General features: G+C 55.2%; 1 protein-coding gene across 4 annotated transcripts in view; it reads left to right on the top strand.

Moving 5' to 3' along the window:
• The window catches only part of Wdr45b (WD repeat domain 45B), a 28,769-nt gene that overhangs the window by 11,953 nt on the left and 2,513 nt on the right, over positions 1–14,303 (top strand). Inside the window, exons 3-12 of one of the 4 annotated variants that reach the window (XR_013344051.1) lie at positions 2,096–2,197; positions 4,099–4,186; positions 4,959–5,053; positions 5,910–6,100; positions 7,603–7,688; positions 8,245–8,346; positions 8,773–8,894; positions 9,097–9,848; positions 11,241–11,310; positions 11,452–13,310. Coding sequence is in view for 1 of the 4 variants with exons in the window: in XM_077801417.1 (XP_077657543.1) it covers positions 2,096–2,197; positions 4,099–4,186; positions 4,959–5,053; positions 5,910–6,100; positions 7,603–7,688; positions 8,245–8,346; positions 8,773–8,894; positions 9,097–9,203 (893 nt within the window). In the remaining 3 variants the exon portion in view is untranslated. Of the gene's footprint in view, positions 1–2,095; positions 2,198–4,098; positions 4,187–4,958; positions 5,054–5,909; positions 6,101–7,602; positions 7,689–8,244; positions 8,347–8,772; positions 8,895–9,096; positions 11,311–11,451; positions 13,311–14,303 lie in introns of those variants that run through there. The other 3 variants (XR_013344052.1, XR_013344053.1, XM_077801417.1) reach the window with 3 other exon arrangements.

Below are 14,303 nucleotides of genomic sequence, written 5' to 3'. Positions count from 1 at the left end.
GGCTGGGCACAAAATCACGAGCCACTCAAGCAGGAACAAACTTTATTTCTGAACTCCACCAGCACACTCCACACACGCTCCCGGGAAAACTGCCGAACCCCACGCAGCTCCTTCCCCCACGCGGCTCCTCCCGGGACACACTCCTCCAACTGGGCTCCAGGCTCGCCAGTTCTCTCAGAGCCCTGCAAGAACTCAACGGGAACTCCAAAGTAGGGGGCGCCTGAGGCAGCAGGATATGCCCTAATCCCAGCAGGATACGCCCTAATCCCTGAGCAGGGTCACCTTTCAACCATTCCCTCTGGCAAAAATACCAGGCCTCATTCTGACTAAACTGTGGCTCTTAACACCAAGGCCAAATTTGGGGGCCAACAGAGGTGAGGCAGAGAACCTCACCCCCCCACTGGTGCAAAGGCCTATCCACAAGTATGGCTGTCTGCTGGACCGGTAGCCAATGACGGGTAAGATCCAATTACAGTGGTACCAACCCAAGACAGGAGGCTGACGCCTTGGGGTCAGCTCATTCGATGATGGGTAAGGACCATATGTAGTATTGGACAACCTAAGACAGGCCCGGTCCCTAAGCCACATGCTTGTTGTTTAATTAAACAGAAGGGAGGAGATGTTAAGAGCCACAGTTTAGTCAGAATGAGGCCTGGCATTTTAGCCAGAGGGAATGGTTGAAAGGTGACCCTGCTCAGGGATTAGGGCGGATCTACTTTGGAGTTCCCGTTGAGTTCTCCAGGGGTTCTGAGAGAATTGGCGCTTGGAGCCTGGTTGGAGGAGTGTGTCCCCAGGAGGAGCCAAGTGGAGTGGGGTTCGGCAGTTTTCCCGGGAGCGTGTGTGGAGTGTGCTGGTGGAGTTCAGAAATAAAGTTTGTTCCTGCTTGAGTGGCTCGTGATTTTGTGCCCAGCCAGAGTGCGGCATTCATGTATTCTGAGTATTAACCTCTTATAGATAAATGATCTGCAAATACTAAGTTGGATGTTGTCCCATCTGTCTTATTTCTGGTGTCAGAGCCAGGAAATCATTGCCAAATTCTCTTCTACAGGAGAATCATAGCTTGGGGTCTTTCCTGTAGGTCTTCACTGCGTTTTTGAGTGCACGTGTGTGTGTAGTGTGGGGAAAGTCCCGGTTGTCCTCCCCTTTGCGTGTATAGCCTCTGAGCTGCAGAGGGCATCAGGAGCCCTTCCTCAGTTCTGGCTGTAGCCCTTGGGCATCCCTATAGGCGTGCACAGGTGGAACTGCACACCAGCTGGCAGCCCCGCTTCCTGTTGTGTGGTGAGCTAACTTAAGGAGGAGGGTTGTGTCCCTCCTGCAGGGAAGGAACTGCAGGCTTTCACAGGTCAGAACCACTCCTGGCCCAGAGGAGGAAGAGCTGCTGTAACCACTTGGGTGGGCACCGTGGCCACCTCCTGTTAAAGCCAGAGTTACTCTGAGGTTGCCTAACATGTCAGATGACTGGTCACTTGTCTATGTGGAAAGTTGTCTGCACCATGGGCAGCGCTGTTTGGTTCTGCTAGGATGCTGCCCGGCCTCAGGTGTAAATCTCCTGGAGTGAGCAAAGTGCTCTCAACTCCCTGTGTACCTGAGACTGGAGAGGGAAGTCTGAGTAGGTTGACACCCTGACTTCCCATGTTTTGGTTTCCCGCTTTCTCGGCTTGTCTGTGCTGTCTTGAGCTCCAGGTCATGGTATAGACCTGAGAGTCGGGCGGGCAGTCCTCACCTGTGCTCCCAGGTTGCTTCCCTGAGAGCCTTGGGCACCCTGCCGTGGGTTTTCAGGGACACCCGGAAGTCAAGTGTTCGATGTAATTCATGAGCAGTTGAGAACTTGGGGCCTAGTGGGGTGGATGGGTGGAGGCTACTCTCTGAGAGCTCTCTGGCATCTTGAGATGTGGTTGTGGGTGTGCCACGGGCTGGACAGAGCCAGATGCCTACTCTGGCTCCTCGCCGTCACATTTCTTGTGTGTGACGTGTTTGGGTGTGAACTGCTACCTGAAAATGAAATGCTGAGCTTTATAAGGCTTGACTTTAACTGTTTTAATTGTAAAATACACATTAATTTACTACAATTGTCTTCTTGAAATTGTCATTTCAGAATTTTTAGAAGGAGGAGTTGGCCACGTGGAAATGTTATTTCGCTGCAACTATTTAGCTTTAGTTGGTGGTGGAAAAAAGCCAAAATACCCTCCTAACAAAGGTAAGGTCGTTAGCCCCTTAAGCGCTCGCTCTGTGCACAGCGCTGCAGTCTGTGGTCCGGGGCCTGTTTGGCATTCCCTGGTGGTCCTGTGAGGCTGGACGAGCCTCTAGAAGGAATGGTGGTGTGGAGGACTGCCCTCAGTGCTGGGGCAGGTGGAGGTGTGTTGCATCCTGGGTTGGTGCCAGGAGTGTCATGGGTTCATCGTGAACCAGAGTGTGAGCAGCACTCCCCTTCCACAGCCACGGAGGAGCAGAGGCATGTGTGCCTGGGCACGTATGTGGCTCTGGGCATGTGTGCAGCACTGTGGAAGGGGCTGCATGGGGAGGTCTGGCCCTTTTTGGATGGAGGCGTGGAGAACTTTGCCCTCCACCACTGTGGACACTGCCCATAAGCCAACTTTTCTTGCTCTGGGTGGAGAAAGAGGTCTTAAGGAGAATGAGGCCCAGAAAGGAGGTTGAGGTACAGGGTAGAGAGGATGGGCCACAGGGCCTGGAATGAGGCACCACACAGTCTGTGTGGAGCAAGACCTCGTCTAGAAGCAGTGTGGGAAGTGGGCTGGGGAGACACTGCAGGCCAGGGGCCACCCTTCACAGCAGGTGGGGAGAGGGAAGCAGGTGCAGCTCTGACCAGTATCAGCAGAGCAGGCAGCATGGGCCAGGGAAGGCCACTTATCTGGTAGCAGGAAGGTCCAGTGGTGGCATCACGGGACTGTGGGGTGGAACCAGTGGTGACCTCTTCCAGAGGGAGAGGGTGGTGAGGGAGGCAGGAAAGAGGAGCAATTGGGAGGGACAGAGCATTGGTGCCCCACCAAGGAGTGGGTGAGCTGGGGTCTGGCTGTGACCCTGACACTGAGGGTAGCCTAGTCCTGTTGGAAGAGCAGAGAGAGGGATATTGGGGCTGGCGTGCAGCTCAGGGGTAGAGTATATGCTTGATGTTAGCAAGGCCATGGGTTCCAACCCCAGCACCAAAAGGAAGAAAAACAAAAGAAGGGCTGTGTGGACAGGGTGGGGTCCTTAGTGACTGCCATCATGTCCCGCACAGGCTCTCTGTCCTCAGCAGGAGTGGAATCTGCACTGCGGAGGTTAGCCCTGAGCCTTTTGCTTTTGTTTGGGAATTAGGAAAAGAGAAATAAAATGGAAAGGGGTTGCTGGTAGGAAAAAGAGTGAAAGAATGTGTCTTGGCCCAAAGGCTGTTGGACGGACTCCCCGGTTTAAGGTGATGCTCTGTTGGGCTGAAGTCCTGTGCAGAGTGGCTGCCAGCAGCGGGTACGTGTGAGCAGGCTCAGTCCCAAGAAGTTCTGCCCTGGAGAAGAGCAGGGCACCCCAAAGGATGAACAGTCTTGCTTCTCTATGAAACAGAAACCTTCCCTTCCCCTTTCTCCCCCACCTCTCCCTCCTTCCTCTCTTGTTCCTTCCTCCTCACTTTCTAAGAGGGATCAAATCCAGGGCCTCACTCATGCTAGGCAGATATCTCCCCCAACCCTTTTTATTTTGAGACAAGGTCTTGCTGTGTTGCCTTGAACTTGTGATCCTCCTGCCTCAGCCTCCCAAGTTGCTGGGATTACAGAAGCCCCTCTCCTGTGCCCTTCTCTCCCTCCCTCTCAGGGGCTGTCTCAGCACTGTAGCATTCAGTGTCCTCTCTCCCTCTCCTGCCCCCTACTCTTCCTCAGCACTTTTGCACTCAGCTGCTGTGATCAGGTGTGCTTTTTGGCTCAGGCAGTGGAGCCAGGGAGGTGGTGTCTGCCTGAGGTGACCAGGCAGGAAGGGCTGGCAGAGTGTGTACTGCAAGAGGAAGGGGTGGGGAGCAGCAGGGTCTGGGGCAAGTCCCAGGGCCAAGTGCTGGCTGGGGGAGGGCAGGGTGGGGGGCCTGCCCACCAGGGGCCCTTGTCCTTCTGGTTTCAGTGATGATCTGGGACGACCTGAAGAAGAAGACTGTCATTGAGATAGAGTTCTCCACCGAGGTCAAGGCTGTCAAGCTGCGGCGAGACCGGTGGGTTCCCAAACACTTTCAAGCAGGTGGCTAAGGCACTTTTCTGTCCAGGGAGGGAAATGTTTAGGGAAGGATGCAGTGAAGAAGCGATAGCTGCTGTTGGTGCCCAGCAAGTGTACCAGAAGAGTCACTTGTGTTCCTGGGGGAAGGTGGGGAACGGACTGGCTTCTGGCCTTGGGGACAGTGACCTTTAGGACCTGCCCCCCTGGGCAGTCAGAGCTACAGCCTCACAGGGTGCCTCTGAAGTATGTTCCTGGTGGAGGGTGGAGGAGCCCTGGGAGCTGTGGGGTTGGACTCTCACTTGCTGTGCTGCAGAGGGCCTGCCCTCCGCCCAGGTGGTACGGAGCTTCCTTTGCACTTGTCTTGGCTCCATGTGACCAGCGCACTGCGTGGTTTGCAGGACAGGGGTGGTGACCTGCATTCCATTTGGGCTGGTTATTTCTAGTAAGGTCACTATTTAAAAGCCCTTCACAACGAAATGCTTGATTGGCTCAAGGACCTTTCCCCTTTCGAGATTTTCCTGATTGTCAGTCAGGATGGGCGAGAGACTCTTGCCCTGGGTGAGGTGTGGGTAAGGACACCTTGGAGGCCAGGCTCTGCCAGGTGAAGGGGCTGCTCAGTGGAGTGTGGCCTTTATTGCTGACTTCTGGGCACCACGTTGGGGGCTGCAGCCCGGGCCTCTCCCGCGACACATCCAGTGTTTGAGTTTCAGAAATCACAAGATGCCCGTCTCCCTTTCTGAGGAGAGGGTCTGAGTGCGTGTATCTTGCAGGATCGTGGTGGTCCTGGACTCCATGATTAAGGTGTTCACCTTCACGCACAATCCCCACCAGCTGCACGTCTTTGAAACCTGCTATAACCCTAAAGGTGAGGCTCTACGTGCGAGGTGAGTAGGGAGTGGTTCTGTGCCCTTCTGCTGGCATCAGCTCTCAGCCAGAGCCGACTTCTAACCTGTCCTTGGAGTGCTGGCCTCAGCCTTCCCTTCCTTTCCTTCTGCATCAGAGGTCATCGTGCAGAGTAGACTGCTCACGGTGTCACCTCACGTCTTTACGATGCTCAAGTTTCCCTGGGTGTTTTTTGCTGTGGGGTCTTGCTGTGCTGCGCAGGCAGGCTCATGCCCTGGGCTCCCCAGCACTGGGCGCTCTCTCCTTCCAGCAGCCTGTGCTTCTGTCCTGTGCCAGTACCACTCTTCCTCCATTTCCTGAGCTTTAAAGCAAGTCTTGACATAGGTAGCAATCCTCTGGCCTCAGTGCTGTCTGAGGAAAAGAAGCTTTGGCTGCTCTGGGCAGCAAGTTTCCTTGCAACTGTCCATGTCAGCATGTCTGCGGAGGCTCCGCTGTGCGGTGCTGGCATGGGCCTTTAGTTGGGGTCAGGGGCTGGTGATATGGATCTCCCACGGGGTCTGAAGCCTCTGCTGCGTGTGGGCTCCCCTGCCATTGTTCATGCCTCCTCTTGTGCCTTTGTTTTGCATTCTCACGAGGTGGCCCTGCACAAGACCAGCGGGGCAGGGTGCATGCCTTAATGAACTGTGGAGCACATGATTACCTTATGGGGGTGCTTTTGACCCTGATGCCTGTTAGCCAGCCATCTGTAGGAGTGTGCCCTTGAAGAACCCGTGCAGAGCTCTTGTTTTTCCCCAAGGTTTTGGAAAGTAGGTTTTGGCTGTGAGAAGTCAGGCTTTGGCTGGTTGTCATCTCTTGATGTTTTTTTCTGTCTCCATTAGGCCTCTGCGTCCTGTGTCCCAACAGTAATAACTCCCTCCTGGCCTTCCCTGGCACCCACACTGGCCATGTGCAGCTCGTGGACCTGGCCAGCACTGAGAAGCCACCTGTGGACATCCCCGCACATGAGGGCATCCTGAGTTGCATTGCTCTCAACCTGCAGGGCACAAGAATCGCAACTGCGTCTGAAAAAGTAAGTGTGTGGGTCTCCTTGTTGGTGGTGCTTATGGAGCGGCAGCCTCTGCAGAACCCTCCTCTGCCAGCTGCCCAAGTGGCCCTTCCCGGACTGGTCTTGTCATGTGACGGGGCTGAGGCTGTGACTTCACACATCCTCCAAATGTTGAAAACACAATAAAAATACTTAAACAACAATCCTGCCAGGCATGGTGGCCACGACACCAATCCCAGCAACTCTGGAGGCTGAGGCAAGGGGATCCCAAGTTCCAGGCCAGCCTGCGGCAATTAGTGGGACCCCATCTTAAAGAGGCTTGGGGATTCTACTCAATAGTAGTTGCACCACCCCCACACAATAAAACAGCCACACCCACCCCATTTCTTTTTTCTTTTTTTTAAAGAGAGGAGAGAGAGAATTTTTTCAATATTTATTTTTTAGTTATCGGCGGGCACAACATCTTTGTTGGTATGTGGTGCTGAGGATCGAACCCGGGCCGCACGCATACCAGGCGAGTGCGCTACCGCCTGAGCCACATCCCCAGCCCCCCATTTCTTATTATTGGGCTCAGTATCAGTGTTAGTGGCACAGCCTCCCAGAGCCACTCAGTTTCTGTGCGAGGCCTTGGCAACCTGGTGACTGCCTAGGACCCCTTTTCCCACCTGCCTAAGAAGGTGTCCTTAGTGAATACCACCACCAACATTTTAGAGTGTTGACTGTGTGATTCCTCAGCTTGCCTATTATGAACAGGTACTTAATTTTTTAAATAATTTAAAATCTAGGTTCTTACACTTCCTTTAGCTTGTTAATTCAGAGTTTTTGAAGAGAAGATCCATACCTTTTTATTCCAGTTTTCATCTAAAACTGCAAGTGTAGGTTCATCTTTAGGAGTTGGAAGCTGTTAATGGGTGAGAGCATGAACCAGTGACTGTCCATCTGCGGGTCAGTGCGTGGCTCTGTTCCACCCTGGTCACGTGGCAAATGCTGCCGTGGCTGGAGCCTGGGGTAAGACCACATGCGCCAGGATAGGCCCTGTCGATTTCACATGTCACTCTTCCAAGTGTTACATCGGTAGCACATGACATGGCATGAATGCACGGACACCGTCCTCCTCCTCTGTGGCCCGTCTTTTCTTGTCGTCCAGGTCTGGGTGCTGTCTCTCTGGGGAAGGGCCTTCCCTTCTGTGGCTCCACTCAGTGGGTCAAGTAGCCACTTTTCTGTTGCCTGTGGGAGTGACTGTGTGGGTCTGGGAGCAGTGGGGACGCCCTGGCTGGCATTTCTGTGGGATTGGCCGGGGGGAAGGGGTGTGTGGGCCAATCTCCAGAGCCTTGTCCTGATCTTCCCTGCTGCTTGGGACCCAGAACCACCAGCCTGTTCTCAGCAAGCCACAGGTAGAGGGACAGACAGTTGTGGGCCTCATGGGAGGATTTGGGAGAGGGGTGTGTGGGCTTGTGAACTATCATTTCAGAAACTAACTGGACCTGTGAATTGTTGATAATGAAACACTTCGCTGTTTTTCAAAGGGGACCCTTATAAGAATATTTGATACTTCATCAGGGCACCTGATCCAGGAGCTGCGAAGAGGATCCCAAGCAGCTAACATCTACTGGTGAGGAGAGGACGCTGGCTCCTTGCCTGCAGGAGAGCGGGCTGGGCCTGCCTGGGCAGAGGCGTGGGCTGTGGGCTTTGAGGGTGTTGGGTTCCAGATCTTTCAGCTTTTTATTGTGGGAGGTGTGCACAAAAATGGAACCCTTGCCTCTGCTCCAGTGGTTCCTGCGTGTTTCCCGGCAGGGGCTCGGGTCACTGCACCTGTTAGCCTGACCTGGGCTGCCCCCGGCACCACGGGGTCTGGTGCTGGGTATAGGAGCCTCTCCTATCTGCCTGCTCTCAGGGCAGGCCATGTGGCCAGTGCCTGCCTGGTGCCTGACACTGTCCCCCAGGGGCAGACTGTCTCCATGCCAGGCCAGCCCTGGCCCTCCCTGGCACTGGGGCTTTGACCCTCTCGATCAGGTTCCATGGTGAAAGCCATTGGCCTACAGACAGGCACCTCAGGGGTAGGGATATCGAGGTCTCTGGGGTGCAGGCCAGCAAGCATGCTGTGCAGGTGGGGTCTCTGGTCTTTCCTGCATCTTCAGAAATCCAGCTTTGTCCGTTTTCCTTCATAGCATCAACTTCAATCAGGATGCTTCTCTCATCTGTGTGTCCAGTGACCATGGCACAGTGCACATTTTTGCAGCTGAAGACCCAAAGCGGAATAAACAGTCCAGGTGGGTTAGGGGAAGGCTGCAGGGGGGCCTGGAGTTAAGGGCTGGAGTGTGCACAGAGCTGGGGGATATCACCTCACCATCTCCTTGGGGTTTATGAGGCCATGTCCAAAGCTGCCCTTGGCCCTGTGCCAGCCTGGCGCTGGCTTAGGCCCTTGTCCTGAGCATTGTGATGGCACTCTTCAGGTTAATTTGACCGAAACAGAGTCTGTGCCTTTCATACCAAGAGCATCTAGTTTTATTATAAGACCATTTCTAAGGGCTCAGAGATTTTGTTAAAGAAAATAGAATTTAAAGAAGTGTGGGTCCAAAACTGTGCCAGGGAGAGGGTCTGGGTACTGTTGGCAGCCTTCTGGAAAGCTGGCAGCCCTTCTGCATCGCTTCACCTAGTAATGCGACCGCCCCTCTGTCTTCTCCTTGTCCTTGCAGTTTGGCATCAGCCAGTTTCCTTCCCAAATACTTCAGTTCCAAATGGAGTTTCTCCAAGTTTCAGGTCCCCTCAGGCTCTCCATGCATTTGTGCCTTTGGAACAGAGCCGAATGCGGTCATTGGTAAGTGGCCCTTCCTGGGGGAGGCAGCTCCAGGGCCTGGAGCCCCTTTTCCTTCTGCGGGGTTGCCCGAGGTTTTCCCAGGAGCTCACCCACAGCCCTTGTCCTGCAGCAGCAGGGGACAGGCATGTGTCCAGAATAGCCAGGGCTGCTGCTCTCCACTCCTGGGAGGGGCTGTAAGTGAAAGGGTCTTCTTCTGTCCTAGCAATCTGTGCCGACGGCAGCTACTACAAGTTCCTGTTCAACCCCAAGGGCGAGTGCATCCGGGACGTGTATGCGCAGTTCCTGGAAATGACCGATGACAAACTGTGACTTCACCGTGAGCAGGCTGTGCTTGCCGCCCAGCGTCCCCGGTCTCCTGGGGCTGGTGCCAGTGCCCCAGAGCCTCATGGGAACGGGGCTGGAGGGATTGCCCAGGACCTCAGTCTCGAAGCCATATGTGGTTCTCTGCCTTCCTGAGAAAGGTCTCCCATTACCCAACTTCAAGAGAATGCTCATCACCACACCTGGACACTCGGTGGCTCTGGGCAGCCCCTGCTTGCCCGCCAGCCACTACCCTTTAGCTCAGCTGCCACCTTAGCTAGTAGCTCCAGCACATCCTGTACTGGTGGGCTCCATCCCAGCCTAGGGACAGGGCTGCCAAGGATGGGCACATGGAGGTTTGTTCCTGCCACAAACCCACTGTTTTTTCGGAGAAGCAGACAAGTGAAGAAGTCAGCAGTGCAACACCACCTGGAGCCCACACCTGCAGTCCTGGCACCTGGACACGTGTCTCTTGGGAGCACAGCCTGCTCTGGGCCTCAAGTGGCTGTCCCCACCCTGTTGGAGCCATTAGGACGAGGCTAACACTACCCTCCAGCACAGAGTTGTGTCCACCCACCAGAGCCCTGTCCTTATGGGGGTGCTGCAGCGCTTCCCCACCATCTATGGGTACAGAGCAGCGAACAGTGTCTGAAGGTTGGTCATGGAGGAGAGCGCCACTGCTGTGGGCAGCGGCCCTGCCGGTCCTGCCCGGCGTGGAGGGAGATGCCTCTGCCTCTCCTGCCCACTTCCCTCTCCACCACCCTCCCTCCCCAGCACTTGTGAGTAGCTGCACACTAACCTTCTGGGAGCCGAAGGCTCTTGCCATTTTTAACACTTGGTGACTGCACTAGGTCATGGGCTCCACATTGTCCATGCTGTTGAGCTACATGTTTAATTTTCTTAAATTCCTGTTAGAGAAGCTTTCTTCTGTGATTTTCATTTCAGGTTGCAAACTTTTAAAATCTGTGTAGTGGCAAGTTCTCAGTTTTGCCGTTTTCCTTTGCTGTTGTGTGGTCTGCTGTCTGTGAGTTCCATGTCAAGTATGCATGTTACCTGTGTGTATTTAATCATGAACTTTAATTTTGCACACATATTTGTACTGTTTCATTAAATAAAAGTGACTAATTTTGTCGTACTCCACCTCTACAGCATGGAGCAGTGCACTGGGGAATCCTGCATCCTCTTCTGGTTAGGGTTAGGGTTAGCAACCCTCTCTGGGGAGGGGGGTGTCTCTGGACCACCCTGCCCACCTGCGGTGTGTGCATGGCCCCTAAGAGTTCATGGGCAGAGGCCAAGTGCTACAGGAGCATCATCAGTCCTACCTTGGAGAGCACAGGCGGGGACAGTAATGCCCATTCTTCTGCACCTCTATCCCCATGGGGCCTGCTGTGGCCTCCCTTTCAGAGGCACCAAGGCTGCTGTCCAGGGCCATGCTGGTGCAGAGTGTGGAGCCTGTTTTACTGGGCAAGGCAGGAGGAGTTGTGGTGGCCACTTCCTCAGATGCAGTCTAGGGTGTTGAAGTTAAAGCAGATTGCTTATGGTGTTTTCTCACTGGATGGGAGCGGGGTGGGCTGCAGACCTGCTGTTGGGGCACTGCAGAAGCTGGACAGGCTGTGCTGTGTGGTGGGGACACAGCAGGTGCTACTGGCATTGAGGACGTGGCTGGCTAGCCCTGAAGGCCCTGACCACTGAGGCTGTGGTAGCTGGGCTGGTCTCCTGCAGTCCCAGTTGCTCCCTCAGCGTGAGACGGTGTCGGCTCAGCCTTGCAAGGGGCTCAGATGTGTCCTGGCACTTGGTCCCTTTCTCCCGTCTCCCTGGATGGCAGGCAAGGCCTGGAAGGGTTCAGTACTACACGTGCTTGTCCTCTAGGAGTTAGTGTCCCTGCACCTCGGTCTGTTGAAGCTCCATGGATTTGCTCAGAGCAGCAGAGGTCTGCACACTGTTGGGCCACCTCCAGCCTCCATCAAGCATCTCCTGTACTGGGCCCCGACCAAGATACAGTCCTCAGGGATTCCAAAAGCCTGTGCTCCCTCTTCCTTCTTTCAGGTGTGGCTGTCCTCAGCATCCCTGGTCCTCAGCCCTTCCCAGAAACCCAGGGCCCCCATGCTGTGGAAGGGTACGTGCAGAGCACCCTGCTGTGTGTGGCAGCCTTGTGGACCCTGGCCTCTGCCTCCCACCCTCCCTCCACTTTGGCCATGGCGTGGGCTCTTGCAGCCTCCCGTGGCCAGAGGTTGTCACTGGTGTTTCCTTTCTGTAGCCAAACCAAGCTCCGGTACAGGATGGCCCTCCCCATTCTGCAGCTCCCTTCAAGAGGCATTTGATTGCCACATCTTGGAGCTTGTACCCAAATCTCTTCAATGGATCGGAAAGAACCACAAATGAACAACCAAGATCCCTGTGGAGCAGAGAAGAGCAGATGGAGCAGAGGACGTTGCACCGCTGCCAAATCCCAGGCAGCACTGGGTCCTACTTCCTGATGTCTCAGACCGTGAGCGATGTGCGTGTTGGTGCCTTGTGCTGCACCAGACGATGTAGAAACAGACAGGCCACACAGACAGCCTCCCAGGCCAGTCTGGTTATGTCTTTGGAGCAAAGGGACTGGAATTGCTGGGCCTGAGGGCTTTGAGTTCAGTATGCATTTGCCACCTCCTCACCTGGAGCCCTGACCCATCCTCCAGATACCTTTGCTGGGACCAGGGGCCGAGCCGTTTTTCTGTGTGAAAGAACTGAGAGCCAGTGGCAGTGGGTGGGGCTGCCTGGGGAATACTGGCTGCTCCAGAAGCCTTGGTGGGACCAGACGGCAGCTGTTGCTGTCAGGTGGCCTTTCATCTAGAACAGCAGCTCAAAACCCTGGAAATGTGGGGATGGTCAGCTGTCAGGTGCCTTGGGGGCTGAGCTCGCCCCTGGGGTCAGTCCAGAGGTTGGCAGGGCCTGTCCACGCTGCACCCTTCTGACACCCAGCCGCTTTGAGGTGGGAAGAAGCCACACCTCCTTTCCCGTTTCCTGTGTTCTGCTGGACAGGAGGGACCTGGAGTATGTGGCTGGCTCTGCCTCGATTGTGGGGGCCTCATCGGACTGGAAGTCCCCTGGACGACTCATGCTCCTACCCCAGCTGCCCCAGGAAAGGCAGGCTCCACACTCTGGCTACAGAACACTGTGATGCACGCCACCTGCTGTTGGTACCCTGGTGTAGGTCCACCACCCGAAAAGCCTGTGCCCTGCCTCTCGAAGCCACATGTGGCTTACACTGGTCCTGGTGCTCGGGGATGCTTGACCTTGAGCGTTTCTCGTACACGTGTCAGTCGTACTCGTCTACTGACGGCCACTGGTGCCTGTCTTGTGGCACATCTGTGACTCCAGCTGTGGCGTGGACACAGCAGATGGTTCCTTGGCCTGGCTGCCTTGTGAGCTGCTGAGGAATGTGCATGGCTGGGCAGTGGCCTGTGGTATGAAGGGCAGGGCTGGCACAGAGGATGCTGGGGCAGCCTGTTGGGCCCAGGCTGGGTGGCGATGGCCTGTTCCCCATGTTCTGTGGGTGTGGGCACCACCTGGCTTTGGGGCTCTGGGCGCCTGCACATGGGTGTAGTTCATGCTGGGCACTGGAGTTCAGGTCTGTGCTTCTGTGCTGTGGGCACTGGTTCAAGGACGTCTGCTGCATGCAGCCTCCTCCAGATGCAGACGTGCGCTGCATCGTAGGGGCAGAGGTGTGCTTGGTACAGGTGCCTGGCAGTGCCAAGGGAGATGCCACCTGTGGACCGCAGAAGCTTGTGGGGTCACCAGTAGGTGCCTGACCTGCATCCCCCTGCTGAGCTGGGCTCTGGCAGAACCTGAGCCTCTGGGGCAGGTGAAGGGGAGGGTCGGCCAGACACTGGGAAGCAGACGTCCTAGAAACCTCCGCAGTGGGTGTGACCCCCCCCCCCAAAGAGCCAGTGCTCTTGGGCTTCTATTTCCCAGTCTGCACAAAGGCTCAGATTCTCGCTGCCATTTCCGGCCCCCTGCTCGGAGTTCACACCAATGTCACCATGAGAGGCTCCACTGAGCTGGCTGTTTGTTCCTATCGGAACTTGTGACCACAGAAGCCCTGGCCCAGCAGGAAGGAGGGAGAGCCCTGATGAGGTCAGCTTTGTGATTAGGCCACCTCATTGGATGATGGGTGGATTGACAGTTGATTAGGTCAGATCACTGATTTGAACAGAATTTAGTTTTTATTTTAAAAGCTGAAGACCAAGAGCAAATTGCTCTTCTAACTTCAGGGGCTAGGGGTACAGCTCAGTAGGTAGAGTGCTTGCCTCGCATGCACAGGCCCTGGGTCCAATCCCCCGCAAGGCCAAAAAAAAAAGGGGGCTTTTCTATCTTCAAAGAAGGAATTACCTCAATCTTAAAATGCTTATTTTGAGCCAGGCACACTGGTGCACACCTATAAACCAGAAGCCTGAGAAAGGGGGATCACAAATTTGAGGTCAGCTTGGGCAACTTAGTGAGACCCTGATTCACAATAAAAAATAAAAAGAGCTGGAGATGTAGTTCAGCAATTGAGCAGGGATAGGAATCCAGTGGGTGGAAGGCACATGATGGTGGGTGAGGTGGGTGATGGTGGGTGAGGTGGGTGATGGTGGAATGATGGTGGCTGAGGTGGATGTTGGTGGGTGATGGTGGGTGATGGTGGGTGAGGTTGTGGGCAATGGCCTCCTGGGCCCTGGGATCACAGGCATGTGCTGCCACGCCCAGCTTGTAGGTCTCCCTTTACAGACGGCAGTGGGCCCTGCCTGCTAGAAGTCTGCTGTAGGCCTATCCAGTGTCCAGAGGGGTGCTGACTTAAAGGTCCTCTTAGGAAGACACATGGTTGGGGCCCTCCCTTCTCCCTGTGACTTCAGCCCAACCTGGTGACAGCTACAGTCCATTTCACAGGTACCAGGGCCTGGTCAGAGCATCTCTGGGAATGGTCCAGCCCACCAGCCCAGCCTGGCAGGCACCTCTCACATCCGGCTGCCATCCCCTGTGTAGCCATTGCTAGTCCCCAGGTCCTGAGGTCTGTTGTGTGAGCACGAGAGTGACATGAGAGGTACCTTCACTTCTGGACCTGTTGCTTTCCTCAGTGACCCTGTGTCC

This window comes from Urocitellus parryii, chromosome 7 (assembly GCF_045843805.1).
Source record: "Urocitellus parryii isolate mUroPar1 chromosome 7, mUroPar1.hap1, whole genome shotgun sequence".
NCBI lineage: Eukaryota > Metazoa > Chordata > Mammalia > Rodentia > Sciuridae > Urocitellus > Urocitellus parryii.
Note: the sequence above shows the minus strand (reverse complement) of the source record. Positions and strands in the feature narration are given on the sequence as shown.